Genomic DNA, 21,408 nt, shown 5'->3' on the forward strand with positions numbered 1-21,408 from the left:
AGTTGAAGGAATATGATGCAACATTTCTGACAAAACTCTGAAAAGTGTGCTGCGCATTTATATTCAGGGTATGTCTGTAACCAGCTTTGCCCATCTAAAGACTGATGTTTCATTTTTGGCCATAATTCTTTTCAAAATAGCTCAATCTCAGTCAGATTGGATAAAGCGCATCTTTCAATAGTAACATCAAATGCTTTGATCTAAACCTTTCCTCTGTAGCTCTGGCAGGATGTTTAGGCTCATTGCCCTGTTGCTGGTGAATCTCTGTCCCAGTATCAGATTTTTTTGTAGCCTCTAACAGGTTTTCTTCCTGGATTGTCCTATATTCAGCTCCATCCATCCTCCTAACAACTCTGACCAGTTTCCCTGCCCCTGCAGAAGAAGCACATCTCCACAGGGTAACATGGTGGTGGCAGCTTCATGCTGATAGTGTATTTAGGGTGAAGTGCAGAGGTCACCTTCTGCCACACATAGCAGTTGTAGGCTAAAGAGTTCAATCTGACCAGAGCATGTTTTCCACAGGTTTCTGTGAACCCTACATGGCCTTCCTTTTTACTATAAAGTCTTGATTTGCAGAGTGTATCATCAGTCTAATGTTTACACTAATTTGCTTAGAAATGTCCTTTTACCAGATTTTCCCAACTGAACTGTGGGGGTCTGAAGATCCTCCAGAGGGTCGTATTGGGCCATCCTCTTTCCATTTGTAGACAATAGACCGGTCAAACCTTTTAGATGCACTTTCTCACTTAATGGGTCTCTTTATTTTCATGACTATTTACATTGTAGATTCTCACCAAAGGGAACAAAACTATGAAAAGCTATGGAATCATGTAGTAAACTAAAAAATGTGAAATAACTCTAAACATTTTTGTATTTTAGCGTCTTCAAAATAGCCACCCGTTTGCTCTGATAACTGCTTTGCTCTCTTAGCATTCTCTCCATGATCTTCATGAGATGGTCACCTGTAATGGTTTTCCAAAGAGTCTTGAAAGAACTTCCCAGAGGTTCATTGAGAGACGGACAGAGGTTAATATTTCAGTTATTACAGTAAAGGGCAGCTGCTTAAGGAATCTAAAATATAAAACAGGATTAAAGTTTTTTCACAATTTTTAATTTGCAACATAATTCCAAATGTGTGCATTCATTGTATTGATGCCTTCAGTGAGAATCTACATAAAATATAGTCATAAACATAAAGAAAACCATTAAATGAGAAAGTGTTTACGTATATTTTACCTTCCACTTCACAGTTACTCTGTGTTGGTCACTCACAGAAAATCACAATAAAATGGGTGGTTGCAATGGGACATAATGTGGACTAGATCAAGGGGTGTGAATACTTTTGTAAGGCATCGCAGGTTGAAGATCCATTCAATCCATCAATTCGTAAAGCATAGAGACATCTAACGTTTACTAGCAGCTTGGAATATTTGTTCAAACTCAGAAGTGAACAGTGAAGAGATTTTTACGCAGTTTTATGCAGCAGACGTTCTCTGCACCTTCACTGCTGCAATGGTCTAACCGTAGAACTGAACAGAGAGCAGAGCAGGGTTAGTGCAGCCCCAGTCGTTTCTCTGCCTCCTCAAATGTCACCGCACTGCTGCAGAGAGCACATAAGCTGCATGCTCGGTCTCTGCCTGCTGGAGTGAAAAACATCCACAGACTAAAACCAGGATGGGCAAATAGCAGGAGGATGATAGGGCATCTACTCTGAACCCCACACACGCACGCACTGCAAGGTCTGCACTTCTGCCGACTAGAAGGAGGACGAGCCAACATCCCTCTGGGTGTAACTGGCCACTTCCTGCTCAAGTTCAAATGGAAGTCTGAGGCAACGCCACACTCTTCATTGCTGGCTGGAGACCCTGCTCCACCCTCTGCAAACCTAAAATAAATGTTGTTTACTCCACGTTGTCATAAAGCATGTTTAGCCGGTCATTTTAGCCTCGTGAAATTCTGCATTGGATTTAAGCCTTTTTTCCATGTGTAAACCTGGAATTAACAAGCTATTTTGGAGATCTGCACTAAATTTAACAAGCTACGCCTTTGTCCAAGCTCTAAAAAACCACCAGGTTTAACAGAAATCCATCTGGTGTTCTTTTCATATCTGACTGACTGACTCACATGTGGTAGAGAAAAAAAAACATTGTTTTCCTTCTTGGGATTTTCAGGCTAGTATTATACTTAAACATAACATTTATGGTTTTACAGCTCCACAAACACCAGCAGACTTATTTTGGGCTATATCCTGTCCCAGATTATGAAACCATAACTTGGGCTGTCTCATGCAACCTGCCACTTTAACCTCGGCTCAGTAATGGAGCGTGCCTGCTCCCCTCCCAGCAGCTTCCACTAAGTCCTTCAAAATTTGCATCCCACCTGGGTGCAGACAGTGTGATCAGCAGCTCCAGGGACTTACGTGCTGTTAAGGATTTGGAACCTTTCTCCTTTCCTGAAGCTGAGGTCATCCTCTGTCCGCGCCTCATAGTCATAAAGTGCCACAAAGAGAGTGACTCCTGCAGGAGGGATAGTAGAAGAAGAATAAAAAACCGAGTCAGCTCTTAGAAAATTAGCAAGAGAAAATGAAGCTTAAAATTGTTGATTCAGAGCAGTGAGTTTCCAGCAGCAGGTCTGCTCTGAGTGAACAGTCATGGTGAATGTTCAGGCAGCTCATACTGCTGTTCAACCAATGAAACAGCAGTAAGAAGAAGAGCTATGCCATATTAGTAAATCACACAAATGTAATATTAGATTTGAATATTGCAATCACAGTTTCAGTTATGATTAACCTGTATCTTCTTCACATTGTTCCCACCTATCTCAGCATCACACCCACTAAGGTCTGTGTCAGGTCTGGGAATCAAGGGTAATGACACCGGCCAAACACATTGGCATGCAGAGGTAAGGTAAGGTAAGTTTATTTATATAGCGCCTTTCAGCAACAAGACACTCAAATCGCTGTACATACAATTACAAAGCAAATAAACACAGATACAGACACAGAAAAACAAATCAAATAATAAAATCAAACAACAGAGGTAATTTAAAAAAGTAAAATAAAATAAAGAGAATAGAATAGAATGATGGACAAGAAAATGAAAGGAAAATTGGACTGAAAACGTAACTAATAATGTTTAGATAAAACAGTCAAAGGCCACTCTAAACAAATAAGTTTTTAATCTTGATTTAAAGCAACTTAGGGTTTCGGCGCTTTTACAGTTTTCTGGGAGTTTATTCCCGATTAGTGGAGCATAAGAACTAAAAGCTGCTTCTCCATGTTTGGTTCTGGTTCTGGTTCTGCAGAGTAGATTTGAGCCAGAAGACCTGAGAGGTCTGGGTGGTTGATACACTGACAACAAGTCTGTAATGTATTTTGGTGCTAAGCCATTCAGTGATTTATAGACTAACAGAAGTATTTTAAAGTCTATTCTCTGAACTACAGGGAGCCAGTGTAGGGACTTTAGAACCGGGTTGATGTTCTCCACTTTCTTAGTTCTAGTGAGGACGCGGGCAGTAGCGTTCTGAATCAACTGCAGCTGTCTGATTGACTTTTTAGGCAGACCTGTGAAGACACCGTTGCAGTAATCAATTCTACTAAAGATGAACACATGAATTAGTTTTTCAAGGTCCTGCTGAGACATTAGTCTTTTAATCCTGGAGTTGTTCTTTAGGTGATAGAAGGCCAACCTAGTTACTACCTTTATGTGTCTCTGAAGGTTCAGGTCTGAGTCCATCACTACACCCAGGTTTCGAGCCTGATTGGTGGTTTCTAGCTGTATTAAATTAAGCTGTTTGCTAACTTTTAAACGCTCTTCCTTTGGTCCAAAGATTATTAATTCAGTTTTGTTTTGATTCAGCTGAAGAAAATTTAGGCCCATCCATGCATTGATTTCTTCTAAGCATTTACCCAGCACTTGAATGGGTTCATAGTCACCTGGTGACATCGTAACGTATAGCTGTGTGTCGTTTGCATAGTTATGATAACTTACATTGTTGTTTATTGAAATCTGAGTTAGGGGGAGCATGTAGATATTGAATAGGAGGGGCCCTAAGATGGACCCTTGGGGAACGCCACAAGTGATTTTTGTGCTCTCTGATGTAAAGTTACCTACTGACACAAAAAAGTCCGTCCTTCAAGTAGGATTTAAACCAGTTGAGTGCTGTACCAGAAAGGCCGACCCAGTTTTCCAGGTGTTCTAATAAAATGGAGTGATCAACAGTGTCGAATGCTGCACTAAGGTCCAATAATACCAGCACTGTGGTTCTTCCACAGTCTGCATTTATACGGATGTCATTGAACACCTTGACAAGAGCAGTCTCTGTACTGTGGTGAGCAGGAAGCCTGACTGGAAGACATTGAAGCGGTTGGTCGTTGTTAGGAAGTTGTTTAACTGCTGAAGCACGGCTTTGTCAATAATCTTACTGATGAAGGGGAGGTTTGAAATAGGCCTGTAGTTCTATAGTAGCATCTTTTTCAATAGAGGTTTGATAATTGCTGTTTTTAGGGCCTGGGGAAAAACACCTGACAAAAGGGAGGTGTTTATTATTTGAGTTAAATCAGATGTTATTACAGGCAAAGCTTTCTTAAGGAAAGCTGTAGGTAAAAGATCGAGACAGCAGGAAGAAGAGCTTAGTTGGTGTACGATTTCTTCTAAGATTTTGTAGTTTATTTGGTGAAATTGGGAAATTTTGTCAGAATCAGTTCTAGTTGGAGACAACATTGGTACTGGAGTTGATGTGGTTGTTCTGACTGCCCCTCTGATCTTTTGGGTTTTTTCAGTGTAGAAGTTAGCAAATTCATTGCAGGCCCTGGTAGAGTGGAGTTCAGATGCTACAGTTACAGGAGGGTTTGTTAACCTGTCGACCGTGGCAAATAATGCACGAGCATTGTTAATATTTTTGCCGATGATCTCAGAAAAGAAGGATTCCCTTGCATTTTTCACTTGTAGGTTATATCTGTATAGTCTCTCTTTATAGATAATATAGTGAACCTGGAGTCCAGTCTTTCTCCACCTGTGTTCAGCTTTTCGACACTTCTTTTTTTTCACTTCTGACTGGTGGAGCACTTCTCCACAGAGACATTTTCTTCCCAGAAATGACTTTCACTTTAATTGGAGCAATTGAATCAATGATGTCCGAGATTTTAGAATGAAAGTTATCTACCAGCTCATCTACAGTGTTACAGGGCAAAGTGGAGGTAGAAGAGTAAATCTGGTTAAAGGTTTCAGCAGCACCGTCCTTAAAGATGCGTTTTCTTATCATGTCTCTTTGGCAAACTGAGTCATTGGAGATGATGCTTTCAAAAATAACAGAAAAGTGGTCAGATAGAGCAACATCAGTTACAGACACCTTGGAAATGTTTAGACCCTTAGTGATGATCAAGTCCAAAATATGTCCCTGTTTGTGCGTTTGCTGTTTAACATGTTGAGTCAAACCAACATTTCTAAGAGTGTCACATAGATCTATTGTACTTCTGTCTTCAGGATTGTCCTTGTGAATGTTGAAGTCTCCCACAATAATTAAACAGTCATAATAAACACATATCACAGATAAAAACTCATTAAAATCACTGATAAAGTTTGTTTAGGACTTAGGAGGCCTGTAAATATTCAAGAACATTGTTAGGACCGGGCTCTTTACCTGGAGAGCCAAATATTAAAAAGAGTCAAATTTGCCCAGAAATACTTTTTTACATTTTAGTAAAGCTTTAAACAAAGTGGCCACCTCTCCACCTTTTCTTTATTGTCTTCTCTCACAAAGAAAATTGTAGTTGGGAGGCGTCGCCTCTATCAGAATGGGAGCTTCATTAAATTCATGTAACCATGTTTCTGTTAAAAACATAAGGTCAAGATCGTGTTCAGTTATGAAGTCATTGATTAAAAATGATTTTCCTGACAGAGATCTAATGTTCAATAACGCCAGTTTATATGACTTAGTTGCTGATATTAACTCTGTATCTGGTTGTACCTGACAGTTTATGGCTTTTGTTGATTGTTTATTACTGTCTCTTATCCTTTTGGCTTTGTTCTTTCTGTCACATATAATCACAGAGATTTTACAACTATCTCCTATTAGGGGCCCAAGTTTTTCCTGGACATGCTCATTTCTGATAGTTACCACTGGGGCCCAGACTGTATCACAGAGAAGTGATTTGAAGGTCCTGATTAGGAGGAGATAGATTAGGAGGTGGTGGGGCTCTGCGGCATTTGGAAGATGTTGGTTCGGTAGCAGGGCCTCGGCCACGGGGGGTGTTGAATGGAGAAGATGTCAGAGCCATTTGGGTCCTGCTTTTAAGAGCTCCTTTCATGTTATCAGAATCCAGTAAAGCAAAAAGCGGGCTCAGTGGGGAGATGGGAGAGTTCTGTGCGGTCTGGGTCAGGGTCTGGGGTGAGGGGGGTTTACCGGGGGTGTCGTCTGGGTCTGGGGGATGGGGGTATAATGGGGTGTCCACTTCTCCTGTGGATTTCGACGGGGAGACCTTTTGTGATGACCTCTCTTTCTCAGCCAACAGGCCGGTTGTCTCTGCTGGAGCTGTTGGAGGCAGCGTTATCATTGTTGGTGATACTCCATGTTCTCTGCTGAAGGTCAAAGCTGCTGGCGGATTATTTACTGAATAGAAGAGATTAGATGTGAGACGTCTGGCTCCCGGCTTGTTCAAACAGAAACCATCTTGCTTGAAGAGTTGTCTTTTTTCCCAAAAAATATTAAAGTTGTCGATGAAGTTCACAGGTGTGGTGGCACATGTTTTTTTCAACCACTTATTAATAATCAGAAGTCTTGAAAAAATCTCATCTCCACAGAAAATCGGTGCAAAGGGTCCGCTGAGAAACACCTTGATGTTGAGACCTCCAACAATATTCAGAAGACGAGTGAAATCCTCCTTCAGTCTTTCTGATTTTTTCTTAGCTACGTCATCCATGGCTCCACAGTGTATAATAAGGTTTTCTAGAGACGGGCGCTTTTCTGTGATTGCGAGAATATTCTCTGAGATATCAGACATCAGGTTACTGGTACCAATCATAACTTCTGTGTTTTTCTTGTTGCAGACGTTTTTAATCCCATCCGCAGCTTTGTTGCCCACTATTAGGGTTCTTGGTCTGGTGGAGTATAAATGCAAGACACATGAAATATTATAGCCTACCAAATATTGCACCCGAGCGGACCTTTGGGATTGCAGGAATTGACAGCAAAGCAATATAATGTGCAGCTGTAGTATAAACAGTCAATCTTTCAGAATAATTGCTGGATCCCTACATCAAAAATATTGGTAGATTTTATTTTTTTTGGGTCATCTGACAAAGTTTTATCATCTTTCTGTATGTTATTTTATGAATCCTAAACAAAAGAAGCACAAATAAGAGCATTAGCCTTCGAGTAGCACTTTTCATATAGGAGCACGTCCCCACCACCACTACTGTAAGAGCTTGCTTATAAAATGTGCTTATTTAATTTAGACTAATAGGGGTCACATGTTTGTTCCTATTTCTTTAGTTGAATCTATAAAAAAACAAAGATAACTGTTTGCCAGACAGAAATTGCATTTTATCTCGAACAAGGATAATGTTCCGAGTTATCAGCTAAAAACATGGCATAGAGTAGATGATCCAACTGAAGAATGATACAGTTGTCACGTCTTTGCTAGATTTTTTTCTAATTTCTTAAAGAAATTGCTTTCAGATATTGATCATCTTTCAGCTGTCATGGTCAGGTTTGATTCAGATTGGACAAAATAGAAGTGAAAATCCAATCAGAGTTGAAAGACAAACCCCAGCACCGTACACTATGAAGCTGCTGTGCATTTTCAGGTGTCAATGTGGCCTAAATTACAGCTCTGTTTCCAAAAAAAGCTGTGACTAACTTGCATCAAGTTGAAATAATGCAGAGCTGCAGCGGTTAGCGGCTTGCAGACTTTCACAGTAAGGGGCTGTTTGTGTTCTGCAACAGAAACCAAAATATTTATAAAGCACTCATTTTGAGACTGTGTTTATTGCTAGTGATCCTTGCTAAAATGGCACATTTTCGTTTCTCAATAAATGCTTCACTAGAATGTCTCTCCGTTCGTGGCGGTTCGTGCCAAAGATCCTGCTTGCCTTGACTAAGTTCACCACCTGAAGTGAATCTAGCCTTGAAGGGCAGACCTTTTTCAATGAAATGTCCAGTAGCACACGCTGAGATTTGGGCTAAGTCAGTCCAGCCTTATTCCGTTCATACAGGCACAAAAGCTTGAGATTAAGACTAGCGGCCTGAAAAACATTTTCAGTCGTTCCTGCATTATCTCAGCCTGGCTTAAATAGAGCAAGAAGCTTCCCCACAAGGTCTGTGGTAACAGAGACAGACTGCAGCAGTCACAGCAATACAAAAATGATGAAATGAAGTTAAGCGGTCTTACATCAAACTCTTTATAGCAAGACTTCATATAAGGAGGTTATGAGGACTGCACAGAGAAGAGCTGCTGCTATTAGTGTGACATTTTACGTTGTGAAGCAGGATGATAGAAACCCTTTGGGTTAGTAGCAGCCGCATTCAAATGTTCCATTAGATCAGCAGAGGTTATTTAGGTTGAAACTCATTCATTGATTCCTTCCTGTGTTGTCTGCTGAAGTCAATATGTTACATAACGTCATGGTAAAGGCTCTGTATTCCAGGTAGGGAAAAGACATCAGCAAATCCGCTGGAGATCAATAGGATGGCTGATGCAAACAGAAGCCTGGATTCCAGGGAAGGGTAACTGGGGTAACTGGGTGCTGGCAGATGCCTTCTAACAAGCTGGAACAAAGTGAAGGTTTACGTCCAAATCTCTCTCACCAGGACTGCATTAAAAAACTAAAAATTCCCTTCAGCTCCTCTGCCACTCTGTGGATTTGGATTATACAGCGCAAAATATAATCCACACTTTGAGTTCAAAGTGTCGTGTTAAAATAAGTTATATAGAAATGCTGAGTTCCTCTGCAGAGCAGCTTGGCTCAGTCAAACATAAATGATTTCCTGAGTAGAAAAATTCTCCACCTAAACAATGAGCTCAGAGCACAAAGACTTGTGCTAATGCCAGCCGGATGTTCCTAACAGGGCTGGTCTGGGGTCAGGGCGAGAGCTGGAGCAGCAGCATCGAGGGGAGGATGCCATGAGAGGCGACTGTGAAGAAAATCCATCCTAGCCTGTGTTGCTACGCAGACAGGTGTGTTATCAATGAGTATCATGTGATCACAACCTAAAACATTGTGTTGTATGGGAACAAAACATAAAAAGCTCAGAATCTGATTAGTCTCTAAGTGTACCCTAAAAACAAACATTTCACATATTTATGAATATTGGAATTCTCTGTATAAAATGAAAATTTTTATAATTTTTATGTGAAAGGATTTTTGCACCTTAGCTTAGCTTAGATGAGCTTACGAAAGAAAAGAAAATATTGGATTTCCTGCAACTAATTGTATCAAAATGTTACTGCAAAGTCGGGCGCGGCGCTGGTGGTGTAGGGTTTAAGCACGCGACCACATATAGAGGCTATAATCCTCAAAGCAGCCATCCCGGGTTTGAGTCCCGGACCTGGCGACCTTTGCCTAATGTCTCCCCCTCTCTTTGCCCCTCCTTCCTGTCTGCCTACTATCAAAATAAAGGCCTCTAGTGCCGAAAAAATTCTTAAAACAAAAATAAATAAAATGTTACCGCAAAGTTAGTCAGTTTAAATGAAATGTAAAACATTCTTTCAGACAACCCTAACCGTATTAACAGGAACTAGGCCTCTTGCTCAAGTTTTTTATAATGTTCGGTAGGAGAATCCATGACGGAACAGAACCTCCAGTACCCTTTGTTGGAGTTATGTGAGGCAAATAAAAAATAAATGCAGCCTACTGATCAAAAAAATAGTTTGATTACACTTTCAGTATGACTGATGTAATAAGGCACATACATACTTCACACTGTAAAGCATTTGAACTGTTGAATTGTATTATAGTCGTGAATATTATTTTGTTCACTAAAACTAGGGTTTTTTTACTTACAGTTATCATACCTGAGAATCTCATACCGGCCTAGGCCTTATTACAGCGGTATTTTATTTATATTAAGGTGACTTCTGAAGGTAACTGGGTTGCACCATGTTCTATTCAGGGGTATCAGTGTGCACACCACACTTTTTTAGATTTTCTTTTGGTTAAAAAAAAAGTAAAAACCCAACCTTCCACTTCACAAAATGCACAACATTGTGTTAGTCTATGATCTAAAATACCAACAAAATACACCGACGTCTGTAGTTGTAAAGCAATTGTTCAAGAGGTATGAATACATTTGGAAGGTGCTACAGGTCCCCTTACCTGTCCCGCCACGGGTCCGCAAGGTTCCGGTGTGAGAGGAAGTGTTGACCCCCCCAAAGACGGTCACCCCCTGTCCAACCGGGGCGTGGAAGTTGTTGTAGTTGGGAATGGTGGTGACCCCGAAGCTGGGATAGGGCTGCGGCGTGGGGTCAGCTCCATAACGGTACCCGGCTCCCTGGGAGATGCTGGCGTCTCGGTCGTCTGTTAGTTTGGTTGCCTCCTTATCCTTGCATTGCACACAGCCCATTATCTATAATCTGTTCACAACAAACAAGCAGAGACAGAAAGTTAGGCAGGCTGATGCTGTCTGACACTGAAAATCAGCTCAATCAAAACGCATGAAATCAAATAATAATGACCGTGCAGTTAGGAGTGTGTATTTGTGGCTTAAAACACTTCCTAACAGAGAGTGACAGGGGAGGTTCACATCACTGATGTCAGATGAAAGTTGATAAAAGAATGGAGGTAAAAAGAGATGTTCTGTAGCTCGGGAGATAAATTCTACCTAAATGCTCCCAGCTTGACAGGTGATAAGAAGCGAGTCAAACGAAGCCGACTGAAGCTGTTGTTTAATTTAAGGTTTCATTTTATGCTGCTTTCTCTACAGTTGGCATCCTTCCACCGATAACCGCCCTTCCCTGGATCAGAGAGGCAGTGACCTGCTCTGATACCCTGAAAGGCCACTTGGTCTCCATGTAACTCACATAGGACCTGCATCTCTCCCTTTCAAGGCCAGGAGAAGATTTGGGCACCGATGTCATGAAGACAAGAGGAGGCGCAGTGACGCAGCAGGCCAGTCAAACCCTCCAGGGTGATTGCAGCAAGCAGAAAGCCAGCCACCAGGTGCTGATTTCATATTGAATCCCAATAATTAAAGTCAACCTGACCAGCCAACCTGAACCTTCCAAATAGTCAACATCTTTCACTGCTTTCCTTCCCTTCACTCCCTCCACAGGTGTCACAGTAGGTCAGGGCTTGGTTTCAGTGCAGGAAAATCCAACAGGTCGTGCAACCAACAGGCTACTTTAAAGATCCAACCTAACACTCATTACGGAGACACATTAGGAAGCGACAACACAATATCTGGGCGGTGTCTTACATATGAAAGTATTCCCTAAGGACCTGATAACATCTAATTGTGTGCATGTAAAATGAAAACAGCTGCAGGAATGATAGATTAAATTGTTTTCTTTTCTCTGTGTTCTCACACTGTTGTTTCCCTCATCTGCCTGCAGTGAGCAGCAGTAAATTTAAGCACTTATTACCCAGTGTGCAGACAGATATAATGAAGCAGACGTGTGGGTTCCCCTCTAACACTGTCAGCAATAAACAAGGAGGAGGACTGCCAGAAGAAGCTTCCGTTTTCTACAAATATCTGAAATATCCACCATTAAGCAATGATAACATCACATGGCAATCTCATGACAGGCTGGTGAAGCCATCCACATGGTGCACCACAGCAGTCTCCAGGCCAACAGAAACAGAAATGAACCTAAACAGATTGACCCCCCCCCTCCCTCCCATGGAGCACCAAGGGAGACTATTACATCAATATTATCTGCACAACAAAATGACATTTCACTTTTTTTAAAGATTTTTTAAAGATGCGGCAGTGGTCTTTATTCACTGTAATCAGAGAGGTGAAGGGAAAGATATGCAGTAAAGTTCGTAAGGTCGGGAGTCAAACCTCAGGCATCTGTGTTGAGGCCTAATAGCATCTGTAAAAATGATTTGTTGGGCTGCAACTAACATTTATTTTGCTAATTGATTCATCTGTTGACTATTTTTTCAATTAATCAATTAATAATTATATAGCACAGGGTGTTTTGCTATTTAATTAATGGTATATAATAATAATAGATTTTGTTTTAATACTGAATTTGAACCAGAAGCTACACAACTATGCCACTTGAGGAGTTCTGGATAGAGCATGTTTACAGACAAAAAAGATTTTTCATCTTAAGTGCAATCTTTATATTTTTTTTGTAAAGTTTTTGCCTAATTATTACTCTGAGTGGGTTGTTCTTTCAGGAAATGGCATGTTTTAGAGTTTGTATACTCCAGTTAACGATTATTCAACGAGCTTTTAACCAGAATCAGCTTGATTGGTCTTCACAAGTGAGTAGCTGATTGATAACATAAAAACGTTTTCCCCGCCAATTGGAAATCTCCAATTTAAGGTAAACCTTTACATTCTCTAGGGATTACACAAATAATGCAGTTTTAGTTATGCTAGCTGCACTAATCTCTACTATAAGACAATTCAAACTATAAATTCCATAATCATTATGTTTTTCATATAAAAAAAAGTTAAACCCTGTTTAACAGTGACAGCAATCTAACACACAGTGAGATACCGCCTCAGATTCTATTAGATTACTACAAAGGCTGGAAAATATAGTTTAATGCTGTCTTATACTATAGCTCTGAAAGAAAAATTGGAATCTGCCAAAACTGATATTGAAAGGTCCAAAAGAAAGAGGAAATCAGAAATTGGCCATAAAACTGACCGGTGTCAGATTTTTTTCTACAGCCATGCAATTGAATTCAGTGGTGGTTCTTCCATTAGGATCAGTGATCAGAGGCTCTTGTTGTATAACCCAGTTCAGACTCTCCTCAGTGTTGGTGCCAGTGCACCTGTGGTTACAGCATTAGCCCCACACTGATTGAGCCACTATGACATACCGTTTCAATGTGATTACATGCCGATCTGACAGATGGCGGTGTCTGCAGACCATCAGACCCAGGTATGCCTGTAAGGGTGCGGGTGGTGGAGAAACCCTGCATCTTTATTAGCACATTTTACACGTTGTGGTGAAAGATTTCGGCCTTTTAACCAGGAAGTTCATTTCTCTTTTTGCTTCATTTTTATGTGCGAGTCATTTTTATGTTTTTGGCTTTTAAGTGAGGAAAATGTCGCTCTGAAAAGTCTGTGCAGGTTATTCACCAGTCCTCTAATAGCACTTATATAAGCCTTACTGAATCCATCTCATGCAGAACAGATGCAATCAGGAGGAGTGCAGTCTGAGCTTTGTGCTCTCTGTAATCAATTTGGTTTGATCTGTGTCAAAGCCGTGAAACAAGCAGGCAGAGTGAAAAGCAAAGATTCATGCTTGCAGGATGCTGCGGCACACCAAGATATCTCTGTCAATGGACATTATAATCATCTGTGACAGGATGAGGAGAATGCAGGGGAAGGGGGGAGCAACAGCAGTAATGCTATGCTCAGTCCAAAACTGCACAGCATCTCTAATCGCATCTGCTCTCAGCAGAAGCTGACAACTGCTGAGAAAACAAACTGCTCTGTGTTCTGACTATTTATATAAGCCCTAACCGGCAGAGACAGACTGAATTGGCTTTAAAAGTAGGGAAACTAATGTACTGATTCTTCTGAACGGATGCAAAGCAGCTCCTTGCTGCTTTGAGATGTTAACAAAAGCTGAGATGTTAACGTTAAGCACAATACAGACATTTTGAGTCAATGTCAATTATTCTTGTCATAAGAAAAAATACTGACAGGGAACCTAAAACATCTTTCAGGATTCCCAGCAGACCTGACACCTCTTCCCATGGTCCATTTCTTCTCAACATGAAATAAATCCACGCTAGCAAAAACCATTAACACAGCAGCATATGGCCAGTGTTGGAGCCACATCTACAATTAGTTACTGCAAAACGAAGCTCATAAAACACTAGGGGGACCAAATTTATTGGGTTCTTTAATTAGAGGCAAAAACCTAAAGCATCTGAAGGACTAAAAGGTTCATTAAAAGGTTAGACAGAAGAAGACTTATTAAGTCAGCATTAAAAAAAGTGTTGACCACCTGAACTTGAGAAAACAGAGAGCTGAGGGGTCTGATCAGAGGCACCTCATGGCCATGTGCCTCGATGAATTATTCATTGGGTGGTTTTGCTGACCTGAAGGTATGCCATGGTGTGTCAGGGAAAGCTGCTGTGGGGTTTTAAGGTGCGGCTGGGTTTATCCGTTGCCTGCTGGTGGGCCCAGTTAAAACAAAGAAATTCTGGACTATTAAATGAGCTGAACCTACACTGACATGGTATTTTCTACCAAAGTCATTAAAATTTTGAAAGGAGGCTTATTTTCATACTGAAAAAAGTCCCTAAATAATTGTTTCCTGTGACTAGAAGTTCAGTCGTAGGACAAAAAGAAAAGCTTTTTTAAGCTTTTCTAAGGGTTTACTCTGCAAAACACAAAAACAATCTAGATTTGCTGGATCTAAAAGACATGGCGAATACCACCCATGTTTAATAAATAAATCCACAATAAGTCCATTAAATTAGGGGAAAATATTTGATATTACAGGCGCATGCTATTATTTTGGACAAACATTTGGTTAGCCATTTACAGAGCAACCCTTAAGAACATTATTAATAAAAATGTGCTGTACCCAGTCCAGAAGTCCAAAGCCTGTCTGTCGTTTCATGTGTTTCATTGATTCAGGACATGATGACTTTTATTTGCTGGGAATAATGTCTTAGATCAGCATATCCTAGTGGGATCTGCTAAAGGTGGGCAGCCTTGAACTGAGTTTTTACAAGCTACTCCATTTTTAGATGAAAACCTGACTGCTGATTGTTTCTGGTGAGGCTGACAGATGACTGTGCTGTAGATCCATTAGCTGGCTCCTGTTCTTCCTACACATTAGAACCCTCTAGGGTGACATTGATAAAAACATTTAACTGTAGCTACCTAAATAAGGTCATGCTGGTAATGGATTCTTGAACTGTCTTGACAATAGTGACCTTTGAAAAAACAGAGAGAACCAGAATCCAAATGTAGGACACTATCATGACTGCTGGGTAACACCTCCCACAAGAGGTCAGAATTTCAAGAGACAACGTGTCCAATGCTGTAGATCTTTGTGATGCCTGTGTCTGCAGTGTCCTTGTTTGGCTTGCTCACCCAGCATGACTGCGGACAACACAACCAAAGCTGCCGTTTCTCACCGCGCTGTCAAACAGGCAGCGCATCAAGCATTAATTATTCTCTTCTCACCGTTTCCGTGCTCTGCCCTTCATCACAGGATGAACAGAAGCAGAGGAGGAGGGGAAAAACTGTGTGGAGTAATAATGAGGTAAAAATAAACAGAAAAGCAACAGAGCAGGGGACCTTTGGCAGGAACAATGAAGGTTTAAGGATGCTCTGAGATTCTGATGTGTCTTTTTTGGAAGTTGAGAATTGTGAAAGCCATTTTAAGTATACACCAATTAGACATAAGATTATGACTATCTGCTTAATAGTGTGTTAGACTCCATTTGCAACTAAAATAGCCCCTGAAAGTGTGCTGGGGTATCTGCTGGGAGTGTCATACTGTGCTTCATGTAACCCAGTTTCTAGAAACATGATTCTCCTTGACTCCTGTCAGACTGACTCCATCTGAGGGCTGACCCGGTTCAGGCTGGGCCTGCTTCACCCAGCGGGGGTCACTGGGGCCACCTGGCACATAGCGGAAGAAATGCTGCAGGCACGACAGCTCGGCAGCAGCACCTGCAGCCAGTCCTGCAGCCTCCAGGACAGCCTTCATCTAAATACTTGAAATGGAGCGAGCTCAGGTCTCCAACTGACCAGACCAACAAACACAGCTGATCTGAGACACTTCAGCTGGTCGGAAACGAAAGGGAAAATGTGTCTATTTATGGCTGGCCTGGAAACTGGCAACAGCTGTTCCAACTGTGGGAAATGATTTATGACCACAGGACGGTGTGAATAAAGCAGAATAAAAACATTTCCACCAGCTCTCTGGTTGGAGCTTCTTTGCAGCAGTTAGTTTCAGCTGAGTGTAGAAGACTGACAATCCGGGGCTGACAATCTCATTCTCACTTTTTTCTTTAACAGCATGCCCCCCCCAGGAGCCTGCCTCAGACAACCCATCATTAAAAGTCACAGAGTCAATCCTCCACTCTTTTATCCCCCCCGAATGTTAGCAAGCTGCTTCAGCCTGCTAACAGTCATAAAGCACAGAGGGTGGCAAGAAGTCTAGTTTAGCTGTTATGGATCTATGTTTTTAAGATGCTACCCATATTTTAGTGCACAGCATGTCCTTTTTGTTTGAGATTGCAGCTGTCAAAGCTGGAACAATCCGTCCTGCCTCTCTGCTTAAGTGTAGTTCTGCTGGAGGATGCTGAGAACTTAGATCACAGCAACACAGCCCTCAACTATATCTGCTCCAAACTTTCTCTCCCATTTCTTCTGCAGCTCGTTCCACATTGTGCAAAGGACTCTGGCTTCCAGCTCCTGCCAGTCAAAACACGGTGAGGTGGTGTCAGCCATGACACCATTGTGTCACAATGGCTCAGTGTCAGAAACACCAGCAATGGGGTGAAGAGTTCCGATATGGACAATGGAAAAGAAAAGTCCTCCAAGGTGGCGACTCAGAGAACTCTTGATACAAGACAAGTTTAAAGATGAAAAAACTTTAATAAACACCAAAGTACAATGTCCTTGATGACTTTGAACTGGAAATAAATCTCCCTGATGGCTCCAAGATGGTTCAACATGAAACCTTAAACTTACAGGTGGAAGAAAAAGATAGAAAAACAAACAGTATTCTTTATTATCTGTATTATTAAATAAATCAATAAATCCCTTGCTGTTTCTCTAATAAAAATCAATAAGAACGGTAAAACAAACTTTGATCAGGTTACATTTAAGACGGAGAGCTGAAGAGCACAGGAAGAGGACTCTATTAAGATGTTAGGCTTGCATCAACATCAGTTCAATATCAATAAATAAGGACTAATTCCATTAAAAACCAACCCTGTAATGATGATAAGCAGTGTTATTAGAAATAAATAAGTCAGTCTCATATCTATCACACATCTGTCTGAAGGATAAACTCTGCACTGTTCCAATGAATGAGCTCATCACACAATGAAGGAAGCACAGAGATTTCAGGTATTTCTCAGATTAACATTTTATTTAACATACAGTGCCTTGCGAAAGTATTCGGCCCCCTTGAACTTTTCAACCTCTTGCCACATTTTAGGCTTCAAACATAAAGATATAAAATTTTGATTTTTGTGAAGAATCAACAACAAGTGGGACACAATCGTGAAGTGGAATGAAATTTATTGGATGTGTCAAACGTTTTTAACAAATACAAAACTGAAAAGTGGGGCGTGCAATATTATTCGGCCCCTTTACTTTCAGTGCAGCAAACTCACTCCAGAAGTTCAGTGAGGATCTCTGAATGATCCAATGTTGTCCCAAATGACTGATGATGATAAATAGAATCCACCTGTGTGTAATCAAGTCTCCGTATAAATGCACCTGCTCTGTGATAGTCTCAGGGTTCTGTTCAAAGCGCAGAGAGCATCATGAAGACCAAGGAACACACCAGGCAGGTCCGAGATACTGTTGTGGAGAAGTTTAAAGCTGGATTTGGATACAAAAAGATTTCCCAAGCTTTAAACATCCCAAGGAGTACTGTGCAACCAATCATATTGAAATGGAAGGAATATCAGACCACTGCAAATCTACCAAGACCCGGCCGTCCCTCTAAACTTTCATCTGGAACCAGGAGAAGACTGATCAGAGATGTAGCCAAGAGGCCCATGATCACTCTGGATGAACTGCAGAGATCTACAGCTGAGGTGGGAGAGTCTGTCCATAGGACAACAATCAGTCGTACACTGCACAAATCTGTCCTTTATGGAAGAGTGGCAAGAAGAAAGCCATTTCTCAAAGATATCCATAAAAAGTCTCATTTAAAGTTTCCCACAAGCCACCTGGGAGACACACCAAACATGTGGAAGAAGGTGCTCTGGTCAGATGAAACCAAAATCAAACTGCTTGGCCACAATGCAAAATGATATGTTTGGTGTAAAAGCAACACAACTCATCACCCTGAACACACCATCCCCACCGTCAAACATGGTGGTGGCAGCATCATGGTTTGGGCCCGCTTTTCGTCAGCAGGGACAGGGAAGATGGTCAAAATTGATGAGAAGATGGATGGGGCCAAATACAGGACCATTCTGGAAGACAACCTGTTGGAGTCTGCAAGAGACCTGAGACTGGGACGGAGATTTATCTTCCAACAAGACAATGATCCAAAACATAAAGCCAGATCTACAATGGAATGGTTCACAAATAAACGTATCCAGGTGTTGGAATGGCCAAGTCAAAGTCCAGACCTGAATCCAATCGAGAATCTGTGGAAAGAGCTGAAGACTGCTGTTCACGAACACTCTCCATCCAACCTCACTGAGCTCGAGCGGTTTTGCAAGGATGAATGGGCAAGAACTTCAGTCTCTCGATGTGCAAAACTGATAGAGACATACCCCAACTGACTTGCAGCTATAATTGCAGCAAAGGGTTGCGCCACAAAGTATTAACGCAAGGGGGCCGAATAATATTGCATGCCCCACTTTTCAGTTTTTTATTTGTTAAAAAAGTTTGACACATCCAATAAATTTCATTCCTCTTCAAGATTGTGTCCCACTTGTTGTTGATTCTTCACAAAAAATTAGAATTTTATATCTTTATGTTTGAAACCTGAAATGTGGCAAGAGACTGAACAGTTCAAGGGGGCCGAATACTTTCGCAAGGCACTGTAAAATGAAACATTTCCATTTAAAAATTTAGGGATTATAAAAAAAATCCCTTGGAGGTTAATGTAACCGAGGACTAATTTTCTTATTAATCACACGGGAGTCTATTTCCTAATAATCAAATTAGGTCAAAAGAAAGCTAAAAATGAGGATAAACTAATACGTTAATGCCAACTATGCTGCAATCTATTACTACGCATAAGAATGGAAGTTTTATGAATAAGAAACTAAAGGTTTAGTTTATTCTCCAAGGGTGACCACAGACCACATTACCAAATAACTTATTAAGATTCTTTCACAATGACAGAGTCTTGTCTGAGGCAGCCAATAAGTGAGCTTCTGCTACCAAACGTTTTCATACGTGGTTGTTCCAGAAAGCCAGAACAGATCTGCAAAGTGCCGAGATGACTTGGTATGCAAATTCATTTGCATTATGCGTTTTAACAATTGCTATTTAGAGACTAATACACATATTATTGTTCATACTATTGCAAGTTTCCTAATGTCTGCACAGGTTTTTGTGTGTCCTAATCATGAGTTGATAAGATTTCCATTTGCCTGCTGTATGCTCTGTGTGGTTCTCTGTTATTGAAGCTGAAAGTGTAAAATCTGTGAGGGAAGCTTCACAAGCCTTCATTAAATGGCCTAAAACAAGAGAGCCAGAGGCCCAGAAATGGTCCGAGCTGCTTGATGTGCAGACGTGTGCTGACAGCTGACCTTCTGTTCTTCTGTTAATAATGCAGCTGTGTTCAAGACTTGACCTGGCAGCCCCCGCACTCCTGTTTTTCCCTGGGTGCTGGATGAATCAACACCAACGCGAATGGCTTTCTCCTCTCTAGATTTTTATTAACGTCAGAATAAGAGGGAACCTAAGCCTTAATCGCACTTTCAGTTATGCTGTGAGACTCAATCCTTTACTGTCAATATTAGGACAGCTCAATGAAAATGATAGGTACAACATGGTATCTGGAATAAACTATTCATTTATGTTTTTGCAAATGAAATAAATGTGTTTTAATTTTTTTTACCTAACACGTCATTTTGAACTGTGTAATTCTTCATTCTGTGAGTAAGTTCTCACACTCTGTCATTTTTAAGGTGCCTGTTTAAAAAAATGAAGGTGATGGTGAAAATGCCACCGCGCTGTCAAGTCAAGGCTTCAAATGGTCATCTCCAGGACAAACTTTCAGGCTCAATTTATAAGTATTCCTAGAGGGAAAAGGTTTCCTATTTATCTGCACCAAACATTTGCTGATTCAAGGTGAGGGGGAACAGACAGGTGAAACACCTGTGGATAAGACTTGCTGTACAGGGACATTTAAAAATGCCAAAATATGATTTCCATTAAAAGCTGTTCATCTTACTAAGTCTGTATGGACACAATTAACTTTTTGTTGACTTTTGAAGTAAAAGACAAACCATGCATGTAACAGAAATCACTAAACTACCTGCAATGCAGAAATGTTAAATTTTTTCCAGGTCCAAGTCAGGTGTCAAGTCTATTATTTGTGCAACTTTGTTGCCATGTCTGTTGTAATGATCCAAAAACTGCATGCAAGCTGTGATTAGGGTTGTCAGAATAATTGCAATTTTGATAATAATCGATACTAATGAATTAAACAAAGATACTCATTTTGCATAAAAAGTGATGCAAATGGACCCATTCACATTTCCCCAAATTGTTGGACCTCTTCTGGCAGAGGTGCTGCAACAACAGAGACACTCAGCCCCTCCCCTCCCTGCAATCTCACCTGACCAAAGCAATGAGCTGCTTTGGTCACAATATGTACGGTTTTCCTAACCTTTACTGTCAAGTTTAGTAAGTTGAGAGTTGGACCAAAACGCAGACATGAACTGGGAATGAGCTAGAGATTTTAATGAAGAAAAGCAGAAAAATCTACAGGGCTTGAATGAGGAGCCCAGGACATGACCATGGGCAGAGGAACCACCAACAGAGAGCTTCTATACAGAGGAAAGGAGGGAGAATGACCCTGGATGCAGGTGATCTGGGGGATTTGGAACAGCTGTGGAGAAGAGCAAAACAGGGAAGCTAAGGAAAGAAGACTAATCAACACAGAGGGGAACTAAACTAAACACAAAGGAAAACTGCAAACCAAGTAGGAAAATGTATTAACAGATCAAATAAGAACGCAGAAGTGATCAGGGATCATAACATTTACCCAACTGCTTCTTATGTTGGGTCAATATAGTTAGCTTAACGATTTGGTCCACCTCAGTAACAGGTTCTTTAGTCAGAATCAGAATCACCATGTTGGATATGGGTATGCATTGCTAGCTACCACTCCCGTACTTATTATTTATCATGTAAATGTCATTGGTTCACAATTATACATAAAAATCACAGAGACTCAAACCAGCAGCCAATTATGCAGTGTTAAACTCTACGCTGTAACACTATACTACCCACTATGACAACATAGCAGAGAGGCTTATCTAAACCGAACTTAAAATATACACCATACAGGTTTGACTAGCCACTGTCTTTATAGGCCAGTGACTT

At 40.9% G+C, this 21,408-nt stretch overlaps 1 protein-coding gene across 4 annotated transcripts in view; it reads right to left on the bottom strand.

Moving 5' to 3' along the window:
* fynb (FYN proto-oncogene, Src family tyrosine kinase b) overlaps positions 1-21,408 on the bottom strand; it is a 92,238-nt gene that overhangs the window by 24,685 nt on the left and 46,145 nt on the right. For all 4 annotated transcript variants that reach the window (XM_047387803.1, XM_047387806.1, XM_047387805.1 and 1 more), the window contains 2 exons: positions 10,314-10,570; positions 2,420-2,516 (listed from right to left, as the gene is read on the bottom strand). In XM_047387803.1, the coding sequence (XP_047243759.1) occupies positions 2,420-2,516; positions 10,314-10,560 (344 nt within the window). In that variant the 5' untranslated portion in view covers positions 10,561-10,570. The remainder of the gene's footprint in view (positions 1-2,419; positions 2,517-10,313; positions 10,571-21,408) is intronic.

The sequence above is a fragment of the Girardinichthys multiradiatus genome, chromosome 15 (assembly GCF_021462225.1).
Source record: "Girardinichthys multiradiatus isolate DD_20200921_A chromosome 15, DD_fGirMul_XY1, whole genome shotgun sequence".
NCBI lineage: Eukaryota > Metazoa > Chordata > Actinopteri > Cyprinodontiformes > Goodeidae > Girardinichthys > Girardinichthys multiradiatus.